The sequence below is a fragment of the Somniosus microcephalus genome, unplaced genomic scaffold (genome assembly GCF_052327205.1).
Source record: "Somniosus microcephalus isolate GS21.2 unplaced genomic scaffold, FLI_Smic_1.0 unresolved_chr1, whole genome shotgun sequence".
NCBI lineage: Eukaryota > Metazoa > Chordata > Chondrichthyes > Squaliformes > Somniosidae > Somniosus > Somniosus microcephalus.
Genome location: NW_028225179.1, coordinates 156,214,400 through 156,241,470, shown reverse-complemented (window position 1 = coordinate 156,241,470; position 27,071 = coordinate 156,214,400). Strand labels below are relative to the sequence as shown.

At 46.4% G+C, this 27,071-nt stretch overlaps 1 protein-coding gene across 1 annotated transcript in view; it reads left to right on the top strand.

The window, feature by feature from the left end:
• Positions 1-952: 952 nt before the first annotated feature.
• LOC147096304 (zinc-binding protein A33-like) overlaps positions 953-27,071 on the top strand; it is a 75,204-nt gene continuing 49,085 nt past the window's right edge. Inside the window, exon 1 of the mRNA XM_085975140.1 lies at positions 953-1,265. Coding sequence (XP_085831266.1) covers positions 956-1,265 — 310 coding nt within the window. The 5' untranslated portion in view covers positions 953-955. The remainder of the gene's footprint in view (positions 1,266-27,071) is intronic.

The following is a 27,071-nucleotide window of genomic DNA, read 5'->3' as shown; positions in this document are numbered from 1 at the left end:
TCCGTTCATTCCTACACTCTGTTTTCTGCCCGTTAACCAATCCTCAATCCATGCTAGTATATTATCCCAAATCCCATGTTTAATAACCTCTTGTGTGTCACTTTATCGAATGCCTTCTGAAAATACAAATACACCACGTCCACTGGTTCCCCCTTTTCTATTCTGCTAGTTATAACTCAAAAAACTCGAACAGATTTGTTAAACACGATTTCCCTTTCATTAATCTGTGTTGACTCGGCCCAATCCTATTGTTATTTTCTAAGTGCCCCGTTACCACGTCCTCAATAATAGATTCCAGCATTGTCCCCGCTACTGATGTCAGGCTAACTGGTCGGTAGTTCCCCGTTTTCTCTCTCCCTCCTTTCCTAAACAGTGGGGTTACATTTGCTACCTTCCAAGGCGCTATATAAATGCAAGTCTTTCTTTCTAGCAGATAAAATCGATCCTCAATGCTTCAATCCCTCTAAAGATCTTCTCTGTACCTGTCATCTAAAGTCACACCTTGACATTTGCGGAACTTTGTGTTTTAGGGTGAGCGGCTGCAATCATTAACACAATTCAGTTTATGGATCTCTATCTCACACCGTGTGTCACCAGAGGGTTTGTAGTCGGCAGTGAGTTCAGTCTGGAGCAAAGTGCCCTGGAATCTCGATCCCCGCCCATCTCCGCCTCCTCCCTCCCTCTCTCTCAATACAATACAATACAAATCGCTTTATTGGCATGATAAGGTACATCTTATGTTGCCAAAGCATCAAAATACATTTATGGTTGAACACATAAACGCGGTTCCATTCATACCCACTGTCAACACCCCAGGAACCTTCACCCTCCCGGCCAGGGTTCAATTATTCCCCTCCGTGCTCTGATAGGCTGAAATCGCTGAACTGAGGGTGTTCGGCAGCAGAAAAACATCGACACTGAAAGCGGTTTGAATCAGGAAGTGCTGAGGGTGAACATGGCTTCCAGACAGCAGGTCGAGAGTTTCACAGAGGATTTAAATTGTCCCATTTGTCTGGATTTCTTCACCGATCCGGTTTCACTGGAGTGTGGGCACAACTTCTGCCGCTCCTGTATCACACAGTGTTGGGAAAAGAAGGAGACAAACTCCTGCCCGGAATGTGGAGAGGAGTTTCCGGAAATAAACCTCAGAGTCAGTCGGGCCTTAGCGAATCTGGCCGAGAAAGCGCGAAAATTAAAGCTGAATCCGAAAGAGAAGGAAAGTAAACTTCACTGTGAGGAACATCAGGAAGAACTGAAGCTGTTTTGTGAAATTGACAAGAAATTGATCTGTTACATTTGTATAGATGCGCGGGAACACAGAGAGCACCGCTTCAAGCCCATTAAAGAAGCTGTTGGAATCTACAAGGTAAAAGGGAGCAGGTTTGATCACCTGATTATTTTATCACATTTTCATGGTCTAACACGTTTATTCTGTGATTTTCTCTCCCAATCCCAGGATCAGCTGAAATCTTCCTTCGATTCTCTCACAGAGAAGAAATCGGCGGTTCTAGACACGGCGCGGCGGCAGAAACAGAAGATTTCCGAAATTAGGGTAAATCTCCCTTTGCTGATTTTCGAAGTTTGATTCGGGTTTTTTTGGTTTTAATGCGGAAAACTATAATTTTTCACATTTCATTTGGTAGGAACAGTCGAGCAGTCTGCAGACCCGCATCACATCCGAGTTCGCTAAAATGCACCAGATTCTCAGTGAGAAAGAGCAGCGTTTAATCCGAGATCTCAGGGAACAAGAGGGGGAGATTCTAGAAACAATGGAGGAAAATCTTCGACAGATTCGAGAGAATTTAAATTCTATTCAGGAGAAACTCTCAAAGTTGCAGAAACAGATGGAGCAAAAAGACGAGCTGACATTTCTGAAGGTGAGGATTATATTTCAGTTTAGTTCAGTGAAAGTTCACAGTCACAAGTTGACGGGCGAGAATTTTGACATAAATGCAGCATTTTCCCAATAATTCGTCACTGATTTAAACCGATCGATTGTTTTGTCTATCCGGGGCGGAGCTGCGATTGTCACCGAACTAATCGGCCTCCCAAATATCTACAGGATCCCGGGAATACCTGCAACCTCCCCGGGAATGAGTTGCCGTGATCTTGATATTTAGTCTGTAATTTTTTCTGTGGTGCCATGTTGTGAGTGTGTGGGTGCGCCATTCAATAAGATCATGACTGATCTGATCCTAACCACCAATCTACTATCACAGAACCATCTCCTGAATCTAACAGAATTAGACACACGAAATAGGAGCAGGATCAGGCTACACGGCCCCTGGGCCCGCTCCGCTACCCACAGGGCCATGACCGATCCGAACCTAGACTTATGTCCAAATTCCTGCCCGCTCCCCGTAACCCTTAATTCCCTTTACTTCTAGGAAACTGTCTATTTCTGTTTTAAATTTATGTAATGATGTAGCTTCTACAGCTTTTTGGGGCAGCATATTCCATGGACTTACCACCCTCTGAGTGAAGTAGTTCCTCCTCATCTCAGTTTTGAAAGAGCAGCCCCTTATTCTAAGACTATTCCCCCTAGTTCTAGTTTCACCCATCATCGGGAACATCCTCCCCGCATCCACCCGATCCAACCCCTTCACAATCTTATATGTTTCAATAAGATCGCCTCTCATTCTTCTGAACTCCAATGAGTAGAGTCCCAATCTACTCAACCTCTCCTCATATGTCCATCCCCTCATCCCCGGGATTAACCGAGTGAACCTTCTTTGTACTGACTCGAGAGCAAGTATGTCCTTTCTTAAGTATGGACACCAAAACTGTATGCAGTATTCCAGGTGCGGTCTCACCAATACCTTGTACAACTGAAGCAATACCCCCCTATTTTTATATTCTGTCCCCCTAGCAATGAAAGCCAACATTCCATTGGCCTTCTTAATCACTTGCTGCACCTGCATACTAAACTTTTGAGTTTCGTGCACCAGGACCCCCAGATCCCTTTGTACTTCAGTACTTTCCAGTTTCTTGCCATTAAGATAATAACTTGCTCTACGATTTTTCCTGCCAAAGTGCATAACCTCACACTTTCCAGTATTGTATTCCATCTGCCAAATCTCTGCCCACTTACTTAGCCTGTCTATGTCCCCTTGCAGGTTTTTTATGTCCTCCTCACTCACTACTTTCCCTCCCATCTTAGTATCATCTGCAAACTTTGATATGTTACACTCGGTCCCCTCCTCCAAATCGTTAATATAGATTGTAAAGAGTTGGGGACCCAGCACTGACCCCTGCGGAACACCACTAGTTACTGATTGCCAGTCTGAGAATGAACCATTTATCCCAACTCTCTGCCTTCTGTTCGATAGCCAATCCTCTATCCATGCCAGAATATTACCCCCAATCCCGTGATTTTTTTATCTTAAGCAATAATCTTTTGTGTGGCACCTTGTCAAATGCCTTTTGGAAGTCTAAATACACTACGTCCACTGGTTCCCCTTTATCCACCCTATATGTTACTTCCTCAAAGAACTCCAGCAAATTTGTCAAACATGACTTCCCCTTCATAAAACCATGCTGACTTTGTCCTATTAAATTATGATTATCCAAATGTCCTGTTACTGTCTCCTTAATAATGGACTCCAAAATTTTACCTACCACAGATGTTAGGCTAACCGGTCTATAGTTTCCAGCCTTCTGTCTGCTGCCCTTTTTAAATAAGGGTGTTACATTAGCAGTTTTCCAGTCTGCCGGGACCTTTGCCGAGTCCAGGGAGTTTGGGAAAATTATTACCAATGCATCCACAATCCCTACCGCCACTTCCCTCAAGACCCTAGGATGTAAGCCATCAGGTCCAGGTGATTTATCCGCCTTGAGTCCCATTATTTTACCGAGTACCACTTCCTTAGTGATTTTGATCGTGTTTAGCTCCTCCCCTCCGAGAGCCCCCTGTTTGTCCAGTGTTGGGATATTCTTAGGCCTAGAAATTCAGTTGGGCGCGCCAGCCGTTAGCGCCTTAGGGGGAGTAGATCTTGAGCGCTAGGCGCTTATCGCCCGGGCGCAGCGCGATCTGCGCCTCTCCCCAACTTCAGGACACATTTAGCGCTGGTGCAAAGTCTTAGCGTGCGCCCTGCTGCGCGCGCAGATCATGACGTCATTTAATAGTGCAATGCCCTTTGTGCGCCCCAAACCGGAACTTCACTCGCGCCGGCCCATTGTGCGCCGGGCGGCCCGAGCGACTGTGAAGTGGAACGGTACACAGGCCAGCCGGGCCGCAGGGAGCGCAAATTAAAGGGCACTTACCCAGCAGTATAAAGGCCAGCCATTTTGCAGCAATCACTCTTGAGCAACGGTTTTTTGGACAGAGACCAAGGAGGAGAGTTTACTGGTTTGGACCAACACTTGGACAGGTATTTTTGGCTCAGGCCAGAGCTTACCAATTATCTTTGCCTTCATTCAGAGCTCAGTGTTTGCCAGCATATAATGGGGGCTGCATTGGGTGGCAACGCTGAATTTCAGCCTTATGCCAGAAGGGCTTACAGACGCCGTGAGAGAGTGGCAGCCCTGGCTAGACGCAGAGGGGGCAACAGGCGTCGCCAACTGAGGCCTTACCCACGCAGGGTATACCGCCAGCAGACCTCCTATCTGACCATGTCTGCCGCGATGTGTGTTAGGAGGCTGCGATTCCGAAGGGAGGTGGTTGCAGACATCTGCCGGCTGCTTCAGAGAGATCTGCAGCCACAGCTGATGCGCAGGACGTCTCTGTCGGTGGCAGTGAAGGTGACGGTGGCTCTCAACTTCTATGCCTCCGGCTCCTTCCAATCCGCTACTGGGGACATCGCTAACATCTCCCAGTTCGCCGTGCATTGCTGCATCCGCCAGGTGACCGAAGCCCTTTTCAGAAGGAGACATCAATTCATCTCCTTCCCCATGACCCTGGACAAGCAGCAGCAGCGTGCAGTGGGGTTTGCAAGAATAGCGGGCTTCCCCATGGTGCAGGGCGCCATTGACTGCACGCATGTGGCTTTGCGGGCACCTCTTGAGCATGCCGAGGAGTACCGCAACCGGAAGGGCTACCATTCCCTCAATGTACAGCTGGTATGTGACCACAGGCAGCGCATCCTAGCTGTCAATGCCCGCTTTCCAGGCAGCAGCCACGATGCCTTTATCCTGCGACAGACAACTGTGGCTGACATGTTCCAGGCACAGCCTCCCCCAAGAGGATGGCTTATCGGGGACAAAGGCTATCCTTTGTGTACCTGGCTCATGACCCCGCTCCGCGCGCCCAGGACCCCTGCTGAAGAGGCATACAACGAGAGCCATCAAGCGACGAGGAACCTCATAGAACAATCGGCGTGCTCAAGCAACGGTTCCGCTGTCTCGATCGCTCCGGGGGAGCCCTCCAGTATTCGCAGGAGCGAGTCTCCCAATTCGTCGTCGTTTGCTGCATGCTGCACAACCTGGCTATCCGCAGGACTCAGGCACTGCCACCTCACGTTGGACCACCACCTCAGGAGGAGGAGCATGAGGACGAGGAGTACCAGCCCAGGAGGGAGGCACAAGGTCCAAGGGCCGCCCGTCGGCGGCTTATTGAACGTCACTTCTAGGCCCCCTGTCAGGGAATGGCTTGTGCCAATGAAAGAACATGATTGCAGCCGCTCCGCAAGCCCTCAGCCGGTTAAGGCAACAAACACTTCAAAGATCAACCATGGACAATGTGAATAAATAAAATGCTTTATTGTACAAACTCTGGGCCCTTCCCACATGAAAACCAAAAACAGACGAAACCCCCAAAAAACACTCAAACACATTACTCGCTCCCACAACCTGGAGAGGATTAACAAAATAGGGCAACTAAAATGGCCGTCATTCTCGGCCTACGTCAAAAACAAACATCACATCATCGTCCTTCAAAAAACAAACATCCAATTCTCGGCCTCAAGAAACAAACACAAATGGCCACACATTCGACTATTTGACCCGCTAGGGCGATGCCTTGGCCATCTTTGGGTGGCCCCTGCCCGCCCTGCTGCTCCGCCTCAAAGTAAGGCCATTGGCTGCTGCAAGGCTGGGGGCAGGCTCCTGAGGGGCACATGTCGTGACGGCAGATGCCCTTGGGGGTCGGCCTAGTCGAGGTCTGGCCGTCGAGCGGGCGGCTGTTGATTGCTGCAGCTGTGGCTGGCCAGCATCAGTCGCTGCAGCAGCTCCTGGCAGCTCCACTGGGGGAGTGGCAGTGGCGGCTGGAGGAATGGCGGCAAGCTGGCGGATGGCAGGCGCTCGCTGGTCGCCTGAGACACTGGCACTCGCCCGGGCCAGCACTGCAGCATGCGCACCAATCTGCTGAGGGACAGACCGCTGTGCTGCTGCAGCGCGCCGGGTGCCCTGGCGATGCCTGGCTGACACAGCGAGTGTGGCAGTAGTGAGTGCCCGTGTTGACCTGTTCACTGACCGCAGCAGAGCAGCCAGTGACTGGACGGCACCACTAATCACCTGGCCAGTCGCTGACAGATCTGCCCGGTATTCCGCCCGACTGGTGGCCTCTAAGGGCCCGAAGTCGGCCACACTCCGAGAGAGGGAATCGATGGACTCAGGCAACCGTGCCACTGCCGCCATGAGCTCCGTGTGCCGGCGTTCCGAGTCCGCGGACAAGTCTTCGAGGCATTCCATCTCCTCGGCGAAGAGCATCTCCTGACTGGAGGCCGGACTCTCCCTCTGGGGAGAAGGCCGCTGAGCTGGCCGACCCTTCCTGCGTTGCTGGAGGCCGCTGGGCCCAGCAATTGGACTCCCCTCCGATGCATCCCCCCTCTGGGGAGAAGGCCGCCGAGCTTCCACCCCCCTCCCGCCTTTCTGCAACACGCAGGTCCCAGGAGCTCCCCTCCCCTTCGACACTTCCGCCACGCTGCCCTCCAGGGAAGATGTGTCCCCTACATTGGCCTGGGTGGCCGCGGCTGAGGGTTCCCCTGATGGGCCGCCTTCCTCTTGCTCCTCCTCCTGCTCCTCCTCGGAGGGTCTGTCACTGGCAAGTTGAGGGACCTCCTCTTGACCATCTGAAAGCAGGAAGGCACAAGAGTAGCTTTAGAGTGAGGAGAGGGCGTCAGTGCGGGATGCATGAGTGGTGGCATTCAGCGCATTGGTCGGACAGTGGCAAAGGATGTAGATCTGATGCGCAAGTGGGACGAGAGAGGTGCAAAAGGTGATGTCCTTACCATTGCTGCCCAGAACAGGGTCGGCATCTCCACATGCAACGGGCCCAATCACCCGGCCACCCATGAGGCGCTCCACGCGATGTTCCAGGTCGGTGAGTGGCTGGATATGGGGTCGTCCTCCCCCGGTCGCAGTCCGGCTCTTGCGATTATTCGCCAGCTTGGCCTGCAAGAGAAAGGACGGCCTCTAAGTACAGTGTGTCGCTGTGATCTTGTCTGCACTGCCTCCCATGGTGGAATAGCTTGGCCAGTGTGTTCAGTGCAGAATGTGCAATTGATGCTCATGCCTGTGCCATAGCTGCTGGATGAAGGCTGGCCATTAGAGCTTTCAGGTCCCTTTGCCCATAATGTGAGGTGCACATGCAAGGATGAGGAGGTCATTGGAAAGGGTACTCACCCTGACAATGCGTGTGAGGTCATTTAACTTTTTGCGGCATTGGGCACCGGTCCTGGGGACGTCGCTGTTGGCTGACAGCTTGCTGGCGACATGCCTCCAGGCTCTCCTGTAGACGCGGACCGTCGCCTTCTTGCCACTGTCCGGGTACAAAACATGGCACCTCTTCTCCACAGCAGCAAGCAGCACACTCAGATCACGCTCTGAGAAGCGCTGCGCACGTTCACGGGCCTTCTCCATGTCTTCAGGCGCTATTTGGGTCCAGCAGCAGTGTTCAGGCCTAGCTGGAGGGCTCCACTATCCAGGGCGTGGCAGCAGACACAGTCGACCCTTCCCCCTTAAGAGCTGGCCGGCGCCAGGGTGTCTGCTGTCAGTCACGAGATGGCCGCACCTGCGCTGCACCCGGCCTCGGCGCTATCGATCACCACCTCCGGCTTAGCGCCCAAAGAGAGGCGTCCAGCAGCAGTTTTAGCGCTCGCCCGAACTAGTAGGGCGAAGCTAATGAATATCGGAGAAGTGGCCTAGATTTGGCGGCGGCCGCAAACTTTAGCGGACGCCCCACTTTAGCGCCCCAAAAGTGGCGTCAATGAATTTCTAGGCCTTAGTGTCCTCTACTGTAAAGACTGATACAAAATATTCATTCAGTGTTTTTGCCATCTCCATATTTCCCACCATTAATTTCCCGGTCTCATCCTCTAAGGGACCAACATTTACTTTAGCCACCCTTTTTCTTTTTATATAACTATAAAAACTCTTACTATCTGTTTTAATATTTTTTGCTAATTTACTTTCATAATCTATCTTCCCTTTCTTAATTAATCTTTTTGTTATTTTTTGCTGTCTTTTAAAGTTTTCCCAATCCTCTATCCTCCCACTAGATTTGGCTACCTTATATGCCCTTGTTTTTAGTCGAATACTATCCTTAATTTCTTTACTTAGCCACGGGTGGCTGTCTTTTCTTTTACACCCTTTTCTTCTCAGTGGAATATATATTTTTTGGAAGTTGTAAAATAACTCCTTAAATGTACACCACTGATCATGTATCGTCTTACCCTTTAATCTATTTTCCCAATCCACTCTACTCAATTCCGCTCTCATACCTTCATAGTCTCCTTTATTCAAGCTCAGCACGCTTGTTTGAGATCCAACCTTCTCACCCTCTAATTGAATATGGAATTCAACCATGTTATGGTCACTCATTCCAAGGGGATCCTTTACTAGGACATTTTTAATTAATCCTGTCTCGTTACACAGGACCAGATCTAAGGTTGCTTGCCCCCTGGTCGGTTCAGTTACATACTGCTCAAGAAACCCATCCCTAATACACTCAATGAACTCATCCTCAAGGTAGCCCTGCCCAATTTGATTTGTCCAATTAATATGATAGTTAAAATCCCCCATAATTATAGATGTTCCCTTATTACAAGCCTCAACTATTTCCTGATTGATACTCCGTCCAACAGAGTTGCAACTGTTTGGAGGCCTATAGACTACGCCCACTAGTGTTTTTTTCCCCTTATTATTCCTTATCTCCACCCAAACTGTTTCATTATCCTGATCTTTTGACCCAATATCATTTCTCTGTATTACAGTGATTCCTTCCTTTATTAACATAGCCACCCCACCTCCCCTTCCTTCCTGCCTGTCCCTCCTGATCGTTAAATAACCTGGTATGTTTAATTCCCAGGCATTGTCACCCTGCAGCCATGTTTCTGTAATGGCCACAAGATCATACCCATATGTAGTTATTTGTGCCATTAACTCGTCTATTTTGTTACGAATGCTACGTGCATTCAGATAGAGAACTTTCAAATATGTTTTGTGACACTTAGTTCCTGCTTTTGCCCTTTTTATTACTTTACCTTTTACTCCATACCTTCTGCCCCTTCCTGACACGCTCTGGTTTTTAACTTCCCCACTGCTACCTAAGTCTGTGACCTTCTCTGTTGTCATTTTTATTATTTGCTCTCTAGGAACCTCCCCCCAACTATTTAGTTTAAAGCCCTCTCTACAGCCCTAGTTATATGATCCGCCAGGACTCTAGCCCCAGCACTGGCCAAGTGAAGCCCATCCCAACAGAACAGCTCCCTCCTGCCCCATTACTGGTGCCAGTGTCCCAGGAAGCAAAACCCATTTCTCCCACACCAGTCTTTGAGCCACGCATTTAACTCTCTAATTTTATTTGTCCTAGCCAAATTCGCTTGTGGCTCAGGTAATAATCCAGAGATTATTACCCTTGAGGTACTGTTTTTTAATTTGACCCCTAGCTGCTCATACTCCTTTAACAGAACCGGCTTCCTAGTCCTATCTACGTCATTTGTACCAACATGGACCACGACAACTGTATCCACCCCCTCCTACTGCAAGTTTCTTTCCAGCCCAGAGGAGATGTCCTTAACCCTGGCACTGGGTAGGCAACACAGCCTTCGGGACTCTCGCTCTCGGCTGCAGAGAATTCTATCTATCCCCCTAATAATACTATCCCCTACCACTACAACATTTCTAGTATCTGATACTCTAATAAGATTTTTCAACTATATCCTGTTTCTATCAGAAGCATTTAATAATTTTTCGTGTAATTTCTGATGGCCTGTTTTCAAATATGCCGCTCATAGAATTACACAGAATTTTACAGCACAGAGACCGGCCATTCGGCCCATCAGATCAATGTCAGTGTTTATGCTCCACACGAGCCTCCTCCCACCTTACTTCATCTCACCCTATCAATATATCCTTCTGTTCCTTTCTCCCTCATGTACTGATCTCGCTCCCTTTTAAATACATCGGTGCTATTCTCCTCAACTTGTGGTAGCGAGTTCCACATTCTAAACACTCTCTGAGTAAAGAGATTTCTCCTCAATTCTCCTTTGGATTCATTACTGACTCTCTTATATTTATGACCCCTTGCTTTAGACTCCCCACAAGTGGAAACATCTTCTCTACATCTGCCCCATCGAATCCTTTCATAATGTTAAAGACCTCGCTCAGGTCTCCTCTCAGTCTTCCCTTTTCTAGAGAATAATCTTTCCTGTTCACTCTTTCCTGTTAGTTGTACCCTCGCAGTTCTGGTATCATTCTTGTAAATCTCTTTTATACGTTCTCCTGTGCTTCTATATCCTTTTTGTAATATCCTCTTTCTACCTGTGTGTGGGCAGCAGTGAGAATTGGGAATTATCAGCAGCTTGTAACAATCTGGGTGTAATTTCTGCTGTCCCGATATAGACGCTCAGTCTCTGTCAACTCAGATTGTGTTTTATTTATTTCAGGAAGAAACTCGTCAGAAGAGGAGGTAGGCCATGCTCTTTACTGAAACTCTGCACTGTTTGGTAAAATAGCTCAGAAAAGTGTTTATGGTCTATTTATAACCAATTGTTTGATATTTGCAGGATTAGTGAGGACGAGAATAAACTGACATTAGTAGATACCGCCCTGTCTATTGAAAAATTCAACGGCCCTTTACTATACGCAGTGTGCACAGAAATGTTGGATGTCATGAACCCAGGTAAAACTCATATAAGTTCCTTTGGCCTGATTTATATCTTATTTTTATGTATAACGAATCAAATTATATCATAGAAAGTATCTTTTAGTACTAAGTAGCTGCAAATGAACACGGTTAAAAGCGGGCCTGGATGGAGTTAGTGTTATTCACGCACCAAATCCATGTGTAAAAAGCATCGCCTTCAACTGGTCAGCTGAAAATGTCAGCTCCCCGAACATGACCAACACAGGGACCCTCAGATGAACCACAGCCTCCAGAACCCATCGATACTTTGCACACTTCAGCAACAGGAAACACCGCCCTTCCCAGCTGAACCTTTCCTCCTCTACAATACTCATCTCCTGATCCATCTCCATCTTGTGTGTCAAACTCATGTCCGTGACCAAGGTCAGGACAGGAAGCCCTGGAGCGAGGCTTTCTCTGCCTGTTGAGGGAGGAGTGGCGAGGGGTATGGAGTTAGCTGGTGCTCACTGTGGACCTGGGGAGCAAGCACTAGATTGCTGAAAGTGTCACCAAGGCTTATTCTCTCAATTGCCTTGAATCATTCCACTCGCCCTAGACAATTATGGCTTATACATCCAGGGATAGTTTCAGGGTAGAGGTATGACAATGGTGCATCACATTGAATAACCACTGGTGTTTTGCCTCCACGTGCGGCCCCGTATGAAGCCTATTTGTTTGCATGGACCAGGCCGGAGATATCTGGAGGTTAAGATATTGGCCAATATTTACTTGTCCGCATTGAGGAGGGATTTAATTTTCTACGATGAGCAATGGTGTTGACCTTTCTGTTCATATGTATTAACATGATTGTGACGAAGTTAAGTGTGTCTGTGTCCTTGTCTCCAGCACACAGTGCGGGGTTTCAGTAGCGGGAGAGCAAGTTCCGCGATTAGGACCTTGTAAAACCCGGTAGGTGAGCTATTAGTTGGCGTGGGACCAGGTCACTATTTTTCCCAGATTGCTCCGGCTGCTTGTCCTAGTGCCCTGTGTCCACTGGAAGCTTGTCCCGTTGGGAGTGAAGAGCACAGTTTAGGTCTCCACTCATGGTTACTGTGCTGTCCATACGTGGGGCGAGTGTGAGGATTGCTGATGTGGGGAATGTGGGGACACCTCATTCAGGACACAGAACTGAAGCTTCACTTTGGGTTCTCCTGTTATTCGAGGTTCTTTAGGATGGAGCGGCCTCCTTCTCCAGGAATGCGTGTCTCAGAGTAATGGGAAGGTTCCTGTTGATTAGTGTGACTATCCTCTGCTCTTGGGTCAGTAGAAGGCAGCAAGCATTGGTCCCACCCACTCACTCACAAACTTGGTGTGTTCTGAGGGTGGTGAGGAGGATCTCCTGTAGAAATGGAGCGTCCACCTGTTCTTTTATGTCAGTCAGTTTTGTTTTGTCTGATTATGTGCTGGAGTCTGTTGAGATTCGTGGATATAATTTGATTGATGGACTGTATTCAGGGTGATGTCGGTTTGCTGTCTCCAGGGGGTCTTTTCCACTTGGGGGTGTCTCTGAATCTGGGGTCTGCCTGATTGTACCAGCTTTGCTTGAGTTCCTGTCCAGGCTGCTGTTCAGACTGATCGAGTTGTGGGCCACAGCTGCTTCATCCTCTTTTATTCTCTACATTTTCCCTTGAATTATTTATTCACTGCCCTTCTTACCTTTCCCTCTTTTCCTCCCTCCATCTGCGGGATGTATTCTTGATTCTGTTATGTGTTTGTCCCCTAATACGCTAAATATACATTGGCTTTTTACAAAATAATCTGTATCCAAACCCCATTAAATTATCTTGAAAACTTGGAAATAATGAGAGGTCGGTTTAATACTTTTCAATCATATTGATCCACCCACTACATACAGAGACTGAGATTACTGGTACAGACAGATCATACAGTGACCGTGAGATTACTGGGACAGACAGATCATACAGTGACCATGAGATTACTGACACAGACAGATCATACAGTGACCATGAGATTACTGACACAGACAGATCATACACTGACCGTAAGATTACTGGGACAAATAGATCAAAATGTTACTGTGAGATTACTGGTACAGACAGATCAGACAGTGACTGAGATTACTGGGACAGACAGAGCAAACAATGAATGTGAGATTACTGGTACAGACAGATCATACAGTGATCGTGAGATTACTGGGACAGACAGATCATACAGTGTCCGTGAGATTACTGGTACAGCCAGATCATACAGTGACCGTGAGATTAATTGTACAGACAAATCATACAGTTACTGAGATTACTGGAACAGACAAACCATACAGTAATCGTAAGATTACCGGTACAGACAGATCATGCAGTGACCATGAGATTACTGTTACAGACAGATCATACAGTGACTGTGTGATTACTGGTACAGACAGATCATACAGTGACCGTGAGATTACTGGAACGAACATATCATACAGTGACCGTGAGATTACTGACACAGACAGATCATACAGTTACTGTGAGATTACTGGGACAGACAGATCATACAGTGACCGTGAGATTACTGACACAGACAGATCATACAGTGACCCTAGAGGCATAGAATCATTGGAAGTTACAGCACAGAAGGAGGCCATTTTGGCCCATCGTGTCCGCGCTGGACAACAAACCTGTCCATCCTAATCCCAAGTCCCAGCTCTTGGTCCGTAGCCCTGCAGGTTACAGTATCCCAAGTGCACATCCAAGAATTTTAAAATGTGGTTAGGGTTTCTGCCTCTACCACCCTTTCAGGCAGTGAGTTCCAGACCTCCAAAATCCTCTGGGTGAAGAAATTTCCCCGCAAATTCCCTCTAAACCTTCCACCAATTACTTTAAATCTGTGCCCCCTGGTTTTTGACCCCTCTGCTGAGGGAAATAGGTCCTTTCTATCCACTTTATCTAGGCCCCTCATAAATTTATACACCTCAATAAGGTCTCCCCTCAGCCTCATCTGTTCCAAAGAAAACAACCCAGCCTATCCAATCTTTCCTCATAGCTAAAATTCTCTATTCCCAGCAACATCCTTGTAAATCTCCTCTGTACCCTCTCTAGTGCAATCACATCTTTCCTGTAATGTGGTGACCAGAACTGCACGCAGTACTCTAGCTGAGGCCTAACTAGTGTTTTATACAATTGAAGCATAACCCCCCTGCTCTTGTATTCTATGCCACGGCTAATAAAGGCAAGCATTCCGTATGCCTTCTTAACTAACTTTTCTACCTGGCCTGCTACCTACAGTGATCTGTAGACATGCACACCAAGATCCCTTTGTACTCCTACACTACTCAGTGTCCTACCATTTAATGTGTATTACCTTTCCTTGTTAGCCCGCCCCCCCCCCCAAATACATTACCTCACACTTCTCCGGATTGAATTCCATTTGCCACTATTCTGCCCACCGGACCAATTTATTGATATCTTCCTGCAATCTACAGCTTCCTTCTTCAGTATCAACCACACAGCCGATTTTAGTGTCATCTGCAAACTTCTTAATCATACACCCTATATTAAAGTCTAGATCATTGATATATACCACAAAAAGCAAGGGACCGAGTACTGAGCCCTGCGGAACCCCACTGGAAACAGCCTTCCAGTCACAAGAACACCCATCAACCATTACCCTCTGCTTCCTGTCTCCGAGCCAGTTTTGAATCTAACTTGACACTTTGCCCTGGATCCCATGGGCTTTTAACTTTGTGACCAGTCTGCCATGTCGAATCTTACTAAAAGCCTTGCTAAAGTCCATATACACTACATCAAATGCACTACCCTCATCTACACTCCTTGTTACCTCCTCAAAAATTCAGTCAAGTTTGTCAGACACGACATTCCCTTAACAAATCCGTGCTGACTATCCTTGATTAATCCGTGTCTTTCTAAATGAAGATTTATCCTGTCCATCAGAATTCTTGCCAATAATTTTCCCACCACTGAGGTTAGGCTGACTGGTCTGTAATTACTCGGACTATCCCTTTCTCCCTTTTTAAACAAGGGTACCACATTAGCAGTCCTCCAGTCCTCTGGCACCACGCCTGAAGCCATGGAGGATTGGAAAATGATGGTCAGGGCCTCTGCTATTTCCTCCTTTGCTTCGCTTAACAGCCTGGGATGCATTTCATCCAGGCCTGGGGATTTATCCACTGCTAACGCTGCTAAACCTCTTAATACTTCCACTCTCACTATGTTTATTTCATCTAATATTTCACACACCTCCGCCCTAATAGCAATGTCTGCTCCTCCCCTCTCCTTTGTGAAAACAGACACAAAGTATTTATTAAGAACCCTACCGACGTATCCCGCCTCCACACACAGATTACGCTCATGATCTCTAATAGGCCCGACCCTTTCTTTAGTTATCCCCTTACGCTTAATATATTTATAAAACATCTTTGGGTTTTCCTTGCATTTACTTGCCAATAATTTTTCATGCTCTCTCTTTGCTGACTCTGAGGTTACTGGGATAAAGAGATCATACAGTGACCATGAGATTACTGGTACAGACAGATCATACAGTGACCATGAGATTACTGGTACAGACAGATCATACAGTGACTGTGAGATTACTGGTACAGACAGATCATACAGTGACCATGAGATTACTGGTAGAGACAGATCATAAAGTGACTGTGAGATTACTGGTACACACAGATCATACAGTGACCGTGAGATTACTGGTATAGACAGATCATACAGTGACTGTGAGATTACTGGTATAGACAGATCATACAGTGACCGTGAGATTACTGGTATAGACAGATCATACAGTGACCGTGAGATTACTGGTATAGACAGATCATACAGTGACTGTGAGATTACTGGTACAGACAGATCATACAGTGACTGTGAGATTACTGGTATAGACAGATCATACAGTGACCGTGAGATTACTGGTACAGACAGATCATACAGTGACCGTGAGATTACTGGTATAGACAGATCATACAGTGACTGTGAGATTACTGGTACAGACAGATCATACAGTGACTGTGAGATTACTGGTATAGACAGATCATACAGTGACCGTGAGATTACTGGTACAGACAGATCATACAGTGACCGTGAGATTACTGGTATAGACAGATCATACAATGACTGTGAGATTACTGGTACAGACAGATCATACAGTGACCGTGAGATTACTGGTATAGACAGATCATACAGTGACTGTGAGATTACTGGTACAGACAGATCATACAGTGACTCTGAGGTTACTGGTACAGACAGATCATACAGTGACCATGAGATTACTGGTACAGACAGATCATACAATGACTGTGAGATTACTGGTAGAGACAGATCATACAGTGATTGTGAGATTACTGGTACAGACAGATCATACAGTGAACGTGAGATTACTGGTACAGACAGATCATACAGTGACTGTGAGATTACTGGTACAGACTGATCATACAGTGACTGTGAGATTACTGGTACAGACTGATCATACAGTGACTGTGAGATTACTGGTACAGACAGATCATACAGTGACTGTGAGATTACTGATACAGACAGATCATACAGTGATTGTGAGATTACTGGTACAGACAGATCATACAGTGACTGTGAGATTACTGGTACAGACAGATCATACAGTGACCGTGAGATTACTGGTAGAGACAGATCATACAGTGATTGTGAGATTACTGGTACAGACAGATCATAAAGTGACTGTGAGATTACTGGTACAGACAGATCATAGAGTGACTGTGAGATTACTGGTACAGACAGATCATACAGTGACTGTGAGATTACTGGTATAGACAGATCATAAAGTGACTGTGAGATTACTGGTACAGACAGATCATAGAGTGACTGTGAGATTACTGGTACAGACAGATCATACAGTGACCGTGAGATTACTGGTACAGACAGATCATACAGTGACTGTGAGATTACTGGTACAGACAGATCATACAGTGACCGTGAGATTACTGGTACAGACAGATCATACAATGACTGTGAGATTACTGGTAGAGACAGATCATACAGTGATTGTGAGATTACTGGTACAGACAGATCATACAGTGAACGTGAGATTACTGGTACAGACAGATCATACAGTGACTGTGAGATTACTGGTACAGACTGATCATACAGTGACTGTGAGATTACTGGTACAGACTGATCATACAGTGACTGTGAGATTACTGGTACAGACAGATCATACAGTGACTGTGAGATTACTGATACAGACAGATCATACAGTGATTGTGAGATTACTGGTACAGACAGATCATACAGTGACTGTGAGATTACTGGTACAGACAGATCATACAGTGACCGTGAGATTACTGGTAGAGACAGATCATACAGTGATTGTGAGATTACTGGTACAGACAGATCATACAGTGACTGTGAGATTACTGGTACAGACAGATCATACAGTGACTGTGAGATTACTGATACAGACAGATCATACAGTGATTGTGAGATTACTGGTACAGACAGATCATAAAGTGACTGTGAGATTACTGGTAGAGACAGATCATAAAGTGACTGTGAGATTACTGGTACAGACAGATCATACAGTGATTGTGAGATTACTGGTACAGACAGATCATACAGTGACCGTGAGATTACTGGTACAGACAGATCATACAGTGACTGTGAGATTACTGGTACAGACAGATCATACAGTGACTGTGAGATTACTGGTACAGACAGATCATACAGTGACCGTGAGATTACTGGTACAGACTGATCATACAGTGACTGTGAGATTACTGGTACAGACAGATCATACAGTGACCGTGAGATTACTGGTACAGACAGATCATACAGTGACTGTGAGATTACTGGTACAGACAGATCATACAGTGACCGTGAGATTACTGGTACAGACTGATCATACAGTGACTGTGAGATTACTGGTACAGACAGATCATACAGTGACTGTGAGATTACTGGTATAGACAGATCATACAGTGACTGTGAGATTACTGGTACAGACAGATCATACAGTGACCGTGAGATTACTGGTACAGACAGATCATACAGTGACTGTGAGATTACTGGTACAGACAGATCATACAGTGACCGTGAGATTACTGGTACAGACTGATCATACAGTGACTGTGAGATTACTGGTACAGACAGATCATACAGTGACCATGAGATTACTGGTAGAGACAGATCATACAGTGACCGTGTGATTACTGGTACAGACAGATCATACAGTGACCGTGAGATTACTGGTACAGACAGATCATGCAGTGACCGTGAGATTACTGGTATAGACAGATCATACAGTGACCGTGAGATTACTGGTACAGACAGATCATACAGTGACCGTGAGATTACTGGTAGAGACAGATCATACAGTGACCGTGAGATTACTGGTATAGACAGATCATACAGTGACCGTGAGATTACTGGTACAGACAGATCATACAGTGACCGTGAGATTACTGGCACAGGCAGATGATACAGTGACCGTGTGATTACTGGTACAGAGAGATCATACAGTGACCATGGGATTACTGGTACACACAGATCATACAGAGACCATGAGATTACTGGTACAGACAGATCATACAGTGACCGTGAGATTACTGGTATAGACAGATCATACAGTGACCGTGAGATTACTGGTGCACTCAGATCATACAGTGACCGTGAGATTACTGGTACACTCAGATCATACATGACCGTGAGATTACTGGCACAGGCAGATGATACAGTGACCATGGGATTACTGGTACACACAGATCATACAGAGACCATGAGATTACTGGTACAGACAGATCATACAGTGACCATGGGATTACTGGTACAGACAGATCATACAGTGACTGTGAGATTACTGGTACAGACAGATCATACAGTGACCGTGAGATTACTGGTATAGACAGATCATACAGTGACCATGAGATTACTGGTACAGACAGATCATACAGTGACTGTGAGATTACTGGTACAGACAGATCATACAGTGACCGTGAGATTACTGATACAGACAGATCATACAGTGACCGTGAGATTACTAGTACAGACAGGTCATACAGTGACCGTGAGATTACTGGTACAGACAGATCATACAGTGACTGTGAGATTACTGGTACAGACAGATCATACAGTGACCGTGAGATTACTGGTACAGACAGATCATACAGTGACCGTGAGATTACTGGTACAGACAGATCATACAGTGACCATGAAATTACTGGTACAGACAGATCATACAGTGACTGTGAGATTACTGGTACAGACAGATCATACAGTGACCTTGATATTACTGGTACACTCAGATCATACATGACCGTGAGATTACTGGCACAGGCAGATGATACAGTGACCATGGGATTACTGGTACACACAGATCATACAGAGACCATGAGATTACTGGTACAGACAGATCATACAGTGACCATGAGATTACTGGTACAGACAGATCATACAGTGACCGTGAGATTACTGGTACACTCAAACAAGTATACCGCTTTGGATACTGTTGAGCGGGATGACTCACCAGGGGAAGGCGGCAGCAGCCAGCTTCCTGGCACTGGGGGTGCTCCTGCTGCCCAGGAAGGGAGGAAAAAGAGTGGGAGAGCAATAGTGGTAGGGGATTCTATAGTAAGGGGAACAGATAGGCGTTTCTGTGGCCGTAGACGTGAATCCAGGATGGTTTGTTGCCTCCCTGGTGCCAGGGTCAAGGATGTCACTGAGCGGCTGCAGGGCATTCTGGAGGGGGAGGGTGAACAGCCAGAGGTCGTGGTCCACATTGGTACCAACGACATAGGCAAAAAGAGGGATGAGGTCCTGCAGCAAGAATTTAGGGAGCTAGGGGCAAGATTAAGGAGCAGGACCTCAAAGGTTGTAATCTCTGGATTACTCCCGGTGCCACGTGCTAGTGAGTATAGGAATGGGAGGATAGAACAGATGAATGCGTGGCTAAAGGGATGGTGCAGGAGGGAGGGCTTTAGTTTCCTGGATCACTGGGCCTGCTTCTGGGACAGCTGGGACTTGTACAAGTCGGACGGTTTACACCTGAACCAGAGGGGAACCAATATCCTTGCGGGGAGGTTTGCTAGCACTGCTGGGGGGGGTTTAAACTAACTCGGCAGGGGGATGGGATACAGAGTGGAGCTATAGTAGGGGGTGATGTACAGCCAAATACGGAGGAAAAAACAAGTCAGCAGGGAAGGCAGAGCAAAGATGTGAAGGCAAAAGGGAATATGGCAGGGCTGGAAGGCATTTATTTTAATGCAAGGAGTCTTGCAAGTAAGGTGGATGAACTGAAGTTGTTGTTGAACACATGGGAGTACGATATTGTTGCTATCACGGAGACATGGTTGAGGGAGGGTCAGGACTGGCAGCTCAATATTCCGGGGTATAGAATCTTCAGGCGAGACAGAGGGGGGTGTAAAAGGGGAGGGGGTGTTGCAATATTAATTAAGGAGTCAATTACTGCTGTAAGGAGGGATGATATATTAGCGGGTTCCTCTAATGAGGCCATATGGGTAGAACTTAAAAACAAAAAGGGGTCAAGCACTTTGCTGGGAGTGTACTATAGGCCCCCAAACAGTCAGGGGGAGATAGAGGAACAGATATGTAGGCAAATCTCAGAAAAGTGTGAAAATAATAGGGTAATAATAGTGGGGGATTTCAACTTCCCCAATATAAATTGGGATAGTCAGAGTGTGAAAGGCTTAGAGGGTGCAGAATTCTTAAAGTGCATCCAGGAGAGCTTTTTGAGCCAACATGTAGAAAGTCCGACAAGAGAGGTGGCGGTACTGGACCTAATTCTAGGGAATGTAGCCGGGCAGGTGGTGGAAGTGTCTGTAGGAGAGCATTTTGGCGATAGTGACCATAATTCGGTGAGATTTAAGGTGGTCATGGAAAAAGACAAAGACGGCCCGGAAATAAGGGTTCTAAATTGGGGGAAGGCCGATTTTAATATGATAAGGCAGGATCTGGCCAAAGTGGACTGGGAGCAGCTACTTATAGGAAAATCCACATCAAAACAGTGGGAGGCTTTCAGAAGGGAAATAGAGAGAGTACAACACCAACATGTTCCTGTAAAGGTCAAGGGTGGGACCAACAAGCAAAGGGAACCTTGGATGACAAGGGATATACAAAAATGCATTAGGAAAAAAAGGGGGGCTTTTGGCAGTTACAAAAGACAAAAGACGGAGGAAGCCCTAGAGGAGTATAAAAGGTGCAGGGGCATACTTAAAAAGGAAATTAGGAGGGCGAGGAGGGGCCATGAAATAACACTGGCGAGCAAAATAAAGGAAAATCCTAAGATGTTTTATAAGTATATTAAGGGCAAGAGGATAACCAGGGAAAGGGTAGGGCCCATTAGGGACCAAAGTGGCAAGCTGTGTGTAGAGCCAGATGAAGTAGGTGGGGTTTTAAATGAATTTTTTGCCTCTGTGTTCACTATGGAGAAAGACGATGTAGACATAGAAGTCGGGCAAGGGGACTGTGACATACTTGAACATATTAGCATCGAGAGGGAGGAGGTACTAGCGGTTTTAGCAGGCCAAAAAGTGGATAAATCCCCAGGCCCGGACGAGATGTATCCCAGGCTGTTGTGTGAGGCAAAGGAGGAGATTGCAGGGGCTCTGACACAAATTTTCAGAACCTCTCTGGCCACAGGGGATGTACCAGAGGACTGGAGAACAGCTAACGTAGTACCATTATTCAAGAAGGGTAGCAGGGCTAAACCAGGGAATTACAGGCCAGTGAGCCTAACATCTGTGGTAGGGAAATTATTGGAAAAAATTCTGAGGGACAAAATTAGTCTCCACTTGGAGAGGCAAGGATTAATCGGGGATAGTCAGCATGGCTTTGTCAAGGGTAAATCATGTCTGACCAATCTGATTGAATTTTTCGAGGGGGTGACTAGGTGTGTGGATGAGGGAAATGCTGTGGATGTGGTTTACATGGACTTCAGTAAAGCTTTTGACAAAGTCCCGCATAGGAGACTGGTCAAGAAGGTAAGAGCCCATGGGATCCAGGGGGCCTTGGCGCGTTGGATCCTAAACTGGCTGAGTGGCAGGAGGCAGAGGGTGATGGTCGAAGGTTGCTTTGGTGACTGGAAGCCTGTGTCCAGTGGGGTACCTCAGGGATCGGTGCTGGGTCCCTTGCTGTTTGTGATCTACATTAATGATTTGGATGAGAATGTAAAGGGTATGATCAGTAAGTTCGCGGATGACACGAAAATTGGTGGGGTGGTAAATTGCGAGGAGGAAAGCCTCAGGCTACAGGACGATATTAACGGGTTGGTCAGATGGGCGGAAAAGTGGCAAATGGAATTTAACCCTGAAAAGTGCGAGGTGATGCATTTTGGACGGACAAATAAGGCAAGGGAATACACAATGAGTGGTAGGACCCTAGGAAGTACAGAGGGTCAGAGGGACCTTGGTGTACATGTACATAGATCCCTGAAGGCAGCGGAACAGGTAGATAAGGTGGTTAAAAAGGCATATGGGATACTTGCCTTCATTAGCAGAGGCATAGAATATAAGAGCAGGGAGGTTATGATGGAGCTGTACAAAACGCTGGTGAGGCCACAGCTGGAGTACTGTGTGCAGTTCTGGTCGCCTCACTATAGGAAGGATGTGATTGCTTTGGAGAGGGTGCAGAGAAGATTCACCAGGATGTTACCTGGGATGGAGCGCCTCAGCTATGAAGAAAGACTCAACAGGCTGGGGTTGTTTTCCTTGGAGCAAAGGAGGCTGAGGGGGGACCTGATTGAGGTGTACAAAATGATGAGGGGCATAGATAGGGTAGATAAAGAGGAACTTTTCCCATTAGTAGGGGGGTCAATAACAAGGGGGCATAGATTCAGGGTAAGGGGCAGGAGATTTAGGGGGGATTTGAGGAGGAACTTTTTCACCCAGAGGGTGGTTGGAAGCTGGAACTCACTGCCTGAAAGGGTGGTAGAGGCAGGAACCCTCACAACATTCAAGAAGCATTTGGATGGGCACTTGAAATGCCATTGCATACAAGGCTATGGACCAAATGCTGGAAAATGGGATTAGACTGGACAGGGATTGATGGACGGCGCAGACACGATCGGCCGAAGGGCCTCCTTCTGCGCTGTAAAACTCTATGACTCTATGACTCATATCATACAGAGACCGTGACATTACTGGTACAGACAGATCATACCTGACCGTGAGATTACTGGTACAGGCAGATGATACCGTGACCGTGAGATTACTGGCATAGACAGATCATACAGTGCCTATGAGATTACTGCTACACTCAGATCATACAGTGACCGTTAGATTACTGGTACACACAGATCATACAGTGACCATGAGATTACTGGCACTGACAGATCATACAGTGACCATGAGATTGCTGGCACTGACAGATTATACAGTGACCGTGATATTACTGGCACAGACAGATCATACAGTGACCGTGAGATTACTGGTATACACAGATCATACAGTGACTGTGAGATTACTGTGACAGTCAGATCATGATATTACTGGCACAGACAGATCATACAGTGACCGTGAGATTACTGGTACAGACAGATCATACAGTGACCGTGAGATTACTGGGACAGACAGATCATACAGTGACCGTGAGATTACTGGTACAGACAGATGATACAGTGACCATGAGATTACTGGTACAGACAGATCATACAGTGACCGTGAGATTACAGGTACAGACAGATCATACAGTGACCGTGAGATTACTGGTACAGACAGATCATACAGTGACCGTGAGATTACTGGTACACTCAGATCATACAGTGACCGTGATATTACTGGTACAGACAGATCATACATGACCGTGAGATTACTGGTACAGGCAGATGATACCGTGACCGTGAGATGACTGGCATAGACAGATCATACAGTGCCTATGAGATTACTGCTACACTCAGATCATACAGTGACCGTGAGATTACTGGTACAGACAGATCATACAGTGACCGTGAGATTATGGGTAATGACAGATCATACAGTGACCGTGAGATTACTGGCACAGACAGATCATACAGTGACCGTGAGATTACTGGTACAGACAGATCATACATGACCGTGAGATTACTGGTACAGGCAGATGATACCGTGACCTTGAGATTACTGGCATAGACAGATGATACAGTGCCTATGAGATTACTGCTACACTCAGATCATACAGTGACCGTTAGATTACTGGTACACACAGATCATACAGTGACCATGAGATTACTGGCACTGACAGATCATACAGTGACCGTGAGATTACTGGCACTGACAGATTATACAGTGACCGTGATATTACTGGCACAGACAGATCATACAGTGACCGTGAGATTACTGGTATACACAGATCATACAGTGAACGTGAGATTACTGGTACAGACAGATTATACAGAGACAGTGAGAGTACTGGTACAGACAGATCATACAGTGACCGTGAGATTACTAGTACAGACAGATCATACAGTGACCATGGGATTACTGGTACAGACAGATGATACAGTGACCGTGAGATTACTGGTACAGACAGATCATAGAGTGAACATGAGATTACTGATACAGACAGATCATACAGGGACCGTGAGATTACTGGTACACTGAGATCATACAGTGACCGTGACATTACTGGTACAGACAGATCATACAGTGACCATGAGATTACTGGTACTTCCAGATCATACAGAGACCGTAAGATTACTGGTACAGTCAGATCATGATATTACTGGCACTGACAGATCATACAGTAACCGTGAGATTACTGGTACAGTCAGATCATACAGTGCCCGTGATATTACTAGCACAGACAGATCATACAGTGACCGTGAGATTACTGGTACAGACAGATCATACAGTGACCGTGAGATTACTGGTACAGACAGATCATACAGTGACCGTGAGATTACTGGTACACTCAGATCATACAGTGACCGTGAGATTACTGGTACAGACAGATCATACAGTGACCGTGAGATTACTGGTACAGACAGATCATACAGTGACCGTGAGATTACTGGTACAGACAGATCATACAGTGACCGTGAGATTATGGGTAATGACAGATCATACAGTGACCGTGAGATTACTGGCACAGACAGATCATACAGTGACCGTGAGATTACTGGTACAGACAGATCATACAGTGACCGTGATATTACTGGTACAGACAGATCATACATGACCGTGAGATTACTGGTACAGGCAGATGATACCGTGACCTTGAGATTACTGGCATAGACAGATGATACAGTGCCTATGAGATTACTGCTACACTCAGATCATACAGTGACCGTTAGATTACTGGTACACACAGATCATACAGTGACCATGAGATTACTGGCACTGACAGATCATACAGTGACCGTGAGATTACTGGCACTGACAGATTATACAGTGACCGTGATATTACTGGCACAGACAGATCATACAGTGACCGTGAGATTACTGGTATACACAGATCATACAGTGAACGTGAGATTACTGGTACAGACAGATTATACAGAGACAGTGAGTGTACTGGTACAGACAGATCATACAGTGACCGTGAGATTACTAGTACAGACAGATCATACAGTGACCATGGGATTACTGGTACAGACAGATGATACAGTGACCGTGAGATTACTGGTACAGACAGAACATACAGTGACCTTGGGATTACTGGTACAGACAGATCATACAGTGACCATCAGATTACTGGTACAGACAGATCATAGAGTGAACATGAGATTACTGATACAGACAGATCATACAGGGACCGTGAGATTACTGGTACACTGAGATCATACAGTGACCGTGACATTACTGGTACAGACAGATCATACAGTGACCATGAGATTACTGGTACTTCCAGATCATACAGAGACCGTAAGATTACTGGTACAGTCAGATCATGATATTACTGGCACTGACAGATCATACAGTAACCGTGAGATTACTGGTACAGTCAGATCATACAGTGCCCGTGATATTACTAGCACAGACAGATCATACAGTGACCGTGAGATTACTGGTACAGACAGATCATACAGTGACCGTGAGATTACTGGTACAGACAGATCATACAGTGACCGTGAGATTACTGGTACACTCAGATCATACAGTGACCGTGAGATTACTGGTACAGACAGATCATACAGTGACCGTGAGATTACTGGTACAGACAGATCATACAGTGACCGTGAGATTACTGGTACAGACAGATCATACAGTGACCATGAGATTACTGGTACACTCAGATCATACAGTGACCGTGAGATTACTGGTACACTCAGATCAGACAGTGACCGTGATATTACTGGTACAGACGGATCATACATGACCGTGAGATTACTGGTGCAGGCAGATGATACCGTGACCGTGAGATTACTGGCATAGACAGATCATACAGTGCCTATGAGATTACTGCAACACTCAGATCATACAGTGACCGTTAGATTACTGGTACACACAGATCATACAGTGACCATGAGATTACTGGAACTGACAGATCATACAGTGACCATGAGATTACTGGTACAGTCAGATCATGATATTACTGGCACAGACAGATCATACAGTGACCGTGAGATTACTGGTACAGTCAGATCATACAGTGCCCGTGATATTACGAGCACAGACAGATCATACAGTGACCGTGAGATTACTGGTACAGACAGATCATACAGTGACCGTGAGATTACTGGGACAGACAGATCATACAGTGACCGTGAGATTACTGGTACAGACAGATCATGCAGTGACCATGAGATTACTGGTACAGACAGATCATACAGTGACCGTGAGATTACTGGTACAGACAGATCATACAGTGACCGTGAGATTACTGGTACAGACAGATCATACAGTGACCGTGAGATTACTGGTACAGACAGATCATACAGTGACCGTGATATTACTGGTACAGACAGATCATACATGACCGTGAGACTACTGGTACAGGCAGATTATACCGTGACCGTGAGATTACTGGCATAGACAGATCATACAGTGCCTATGAGATTACTGCGACACTCAGATCATACAGTGACCGTTAGATTACTGGTACACACACATCATACAGTGACCATGAGATTACTGGCACTGACAGAT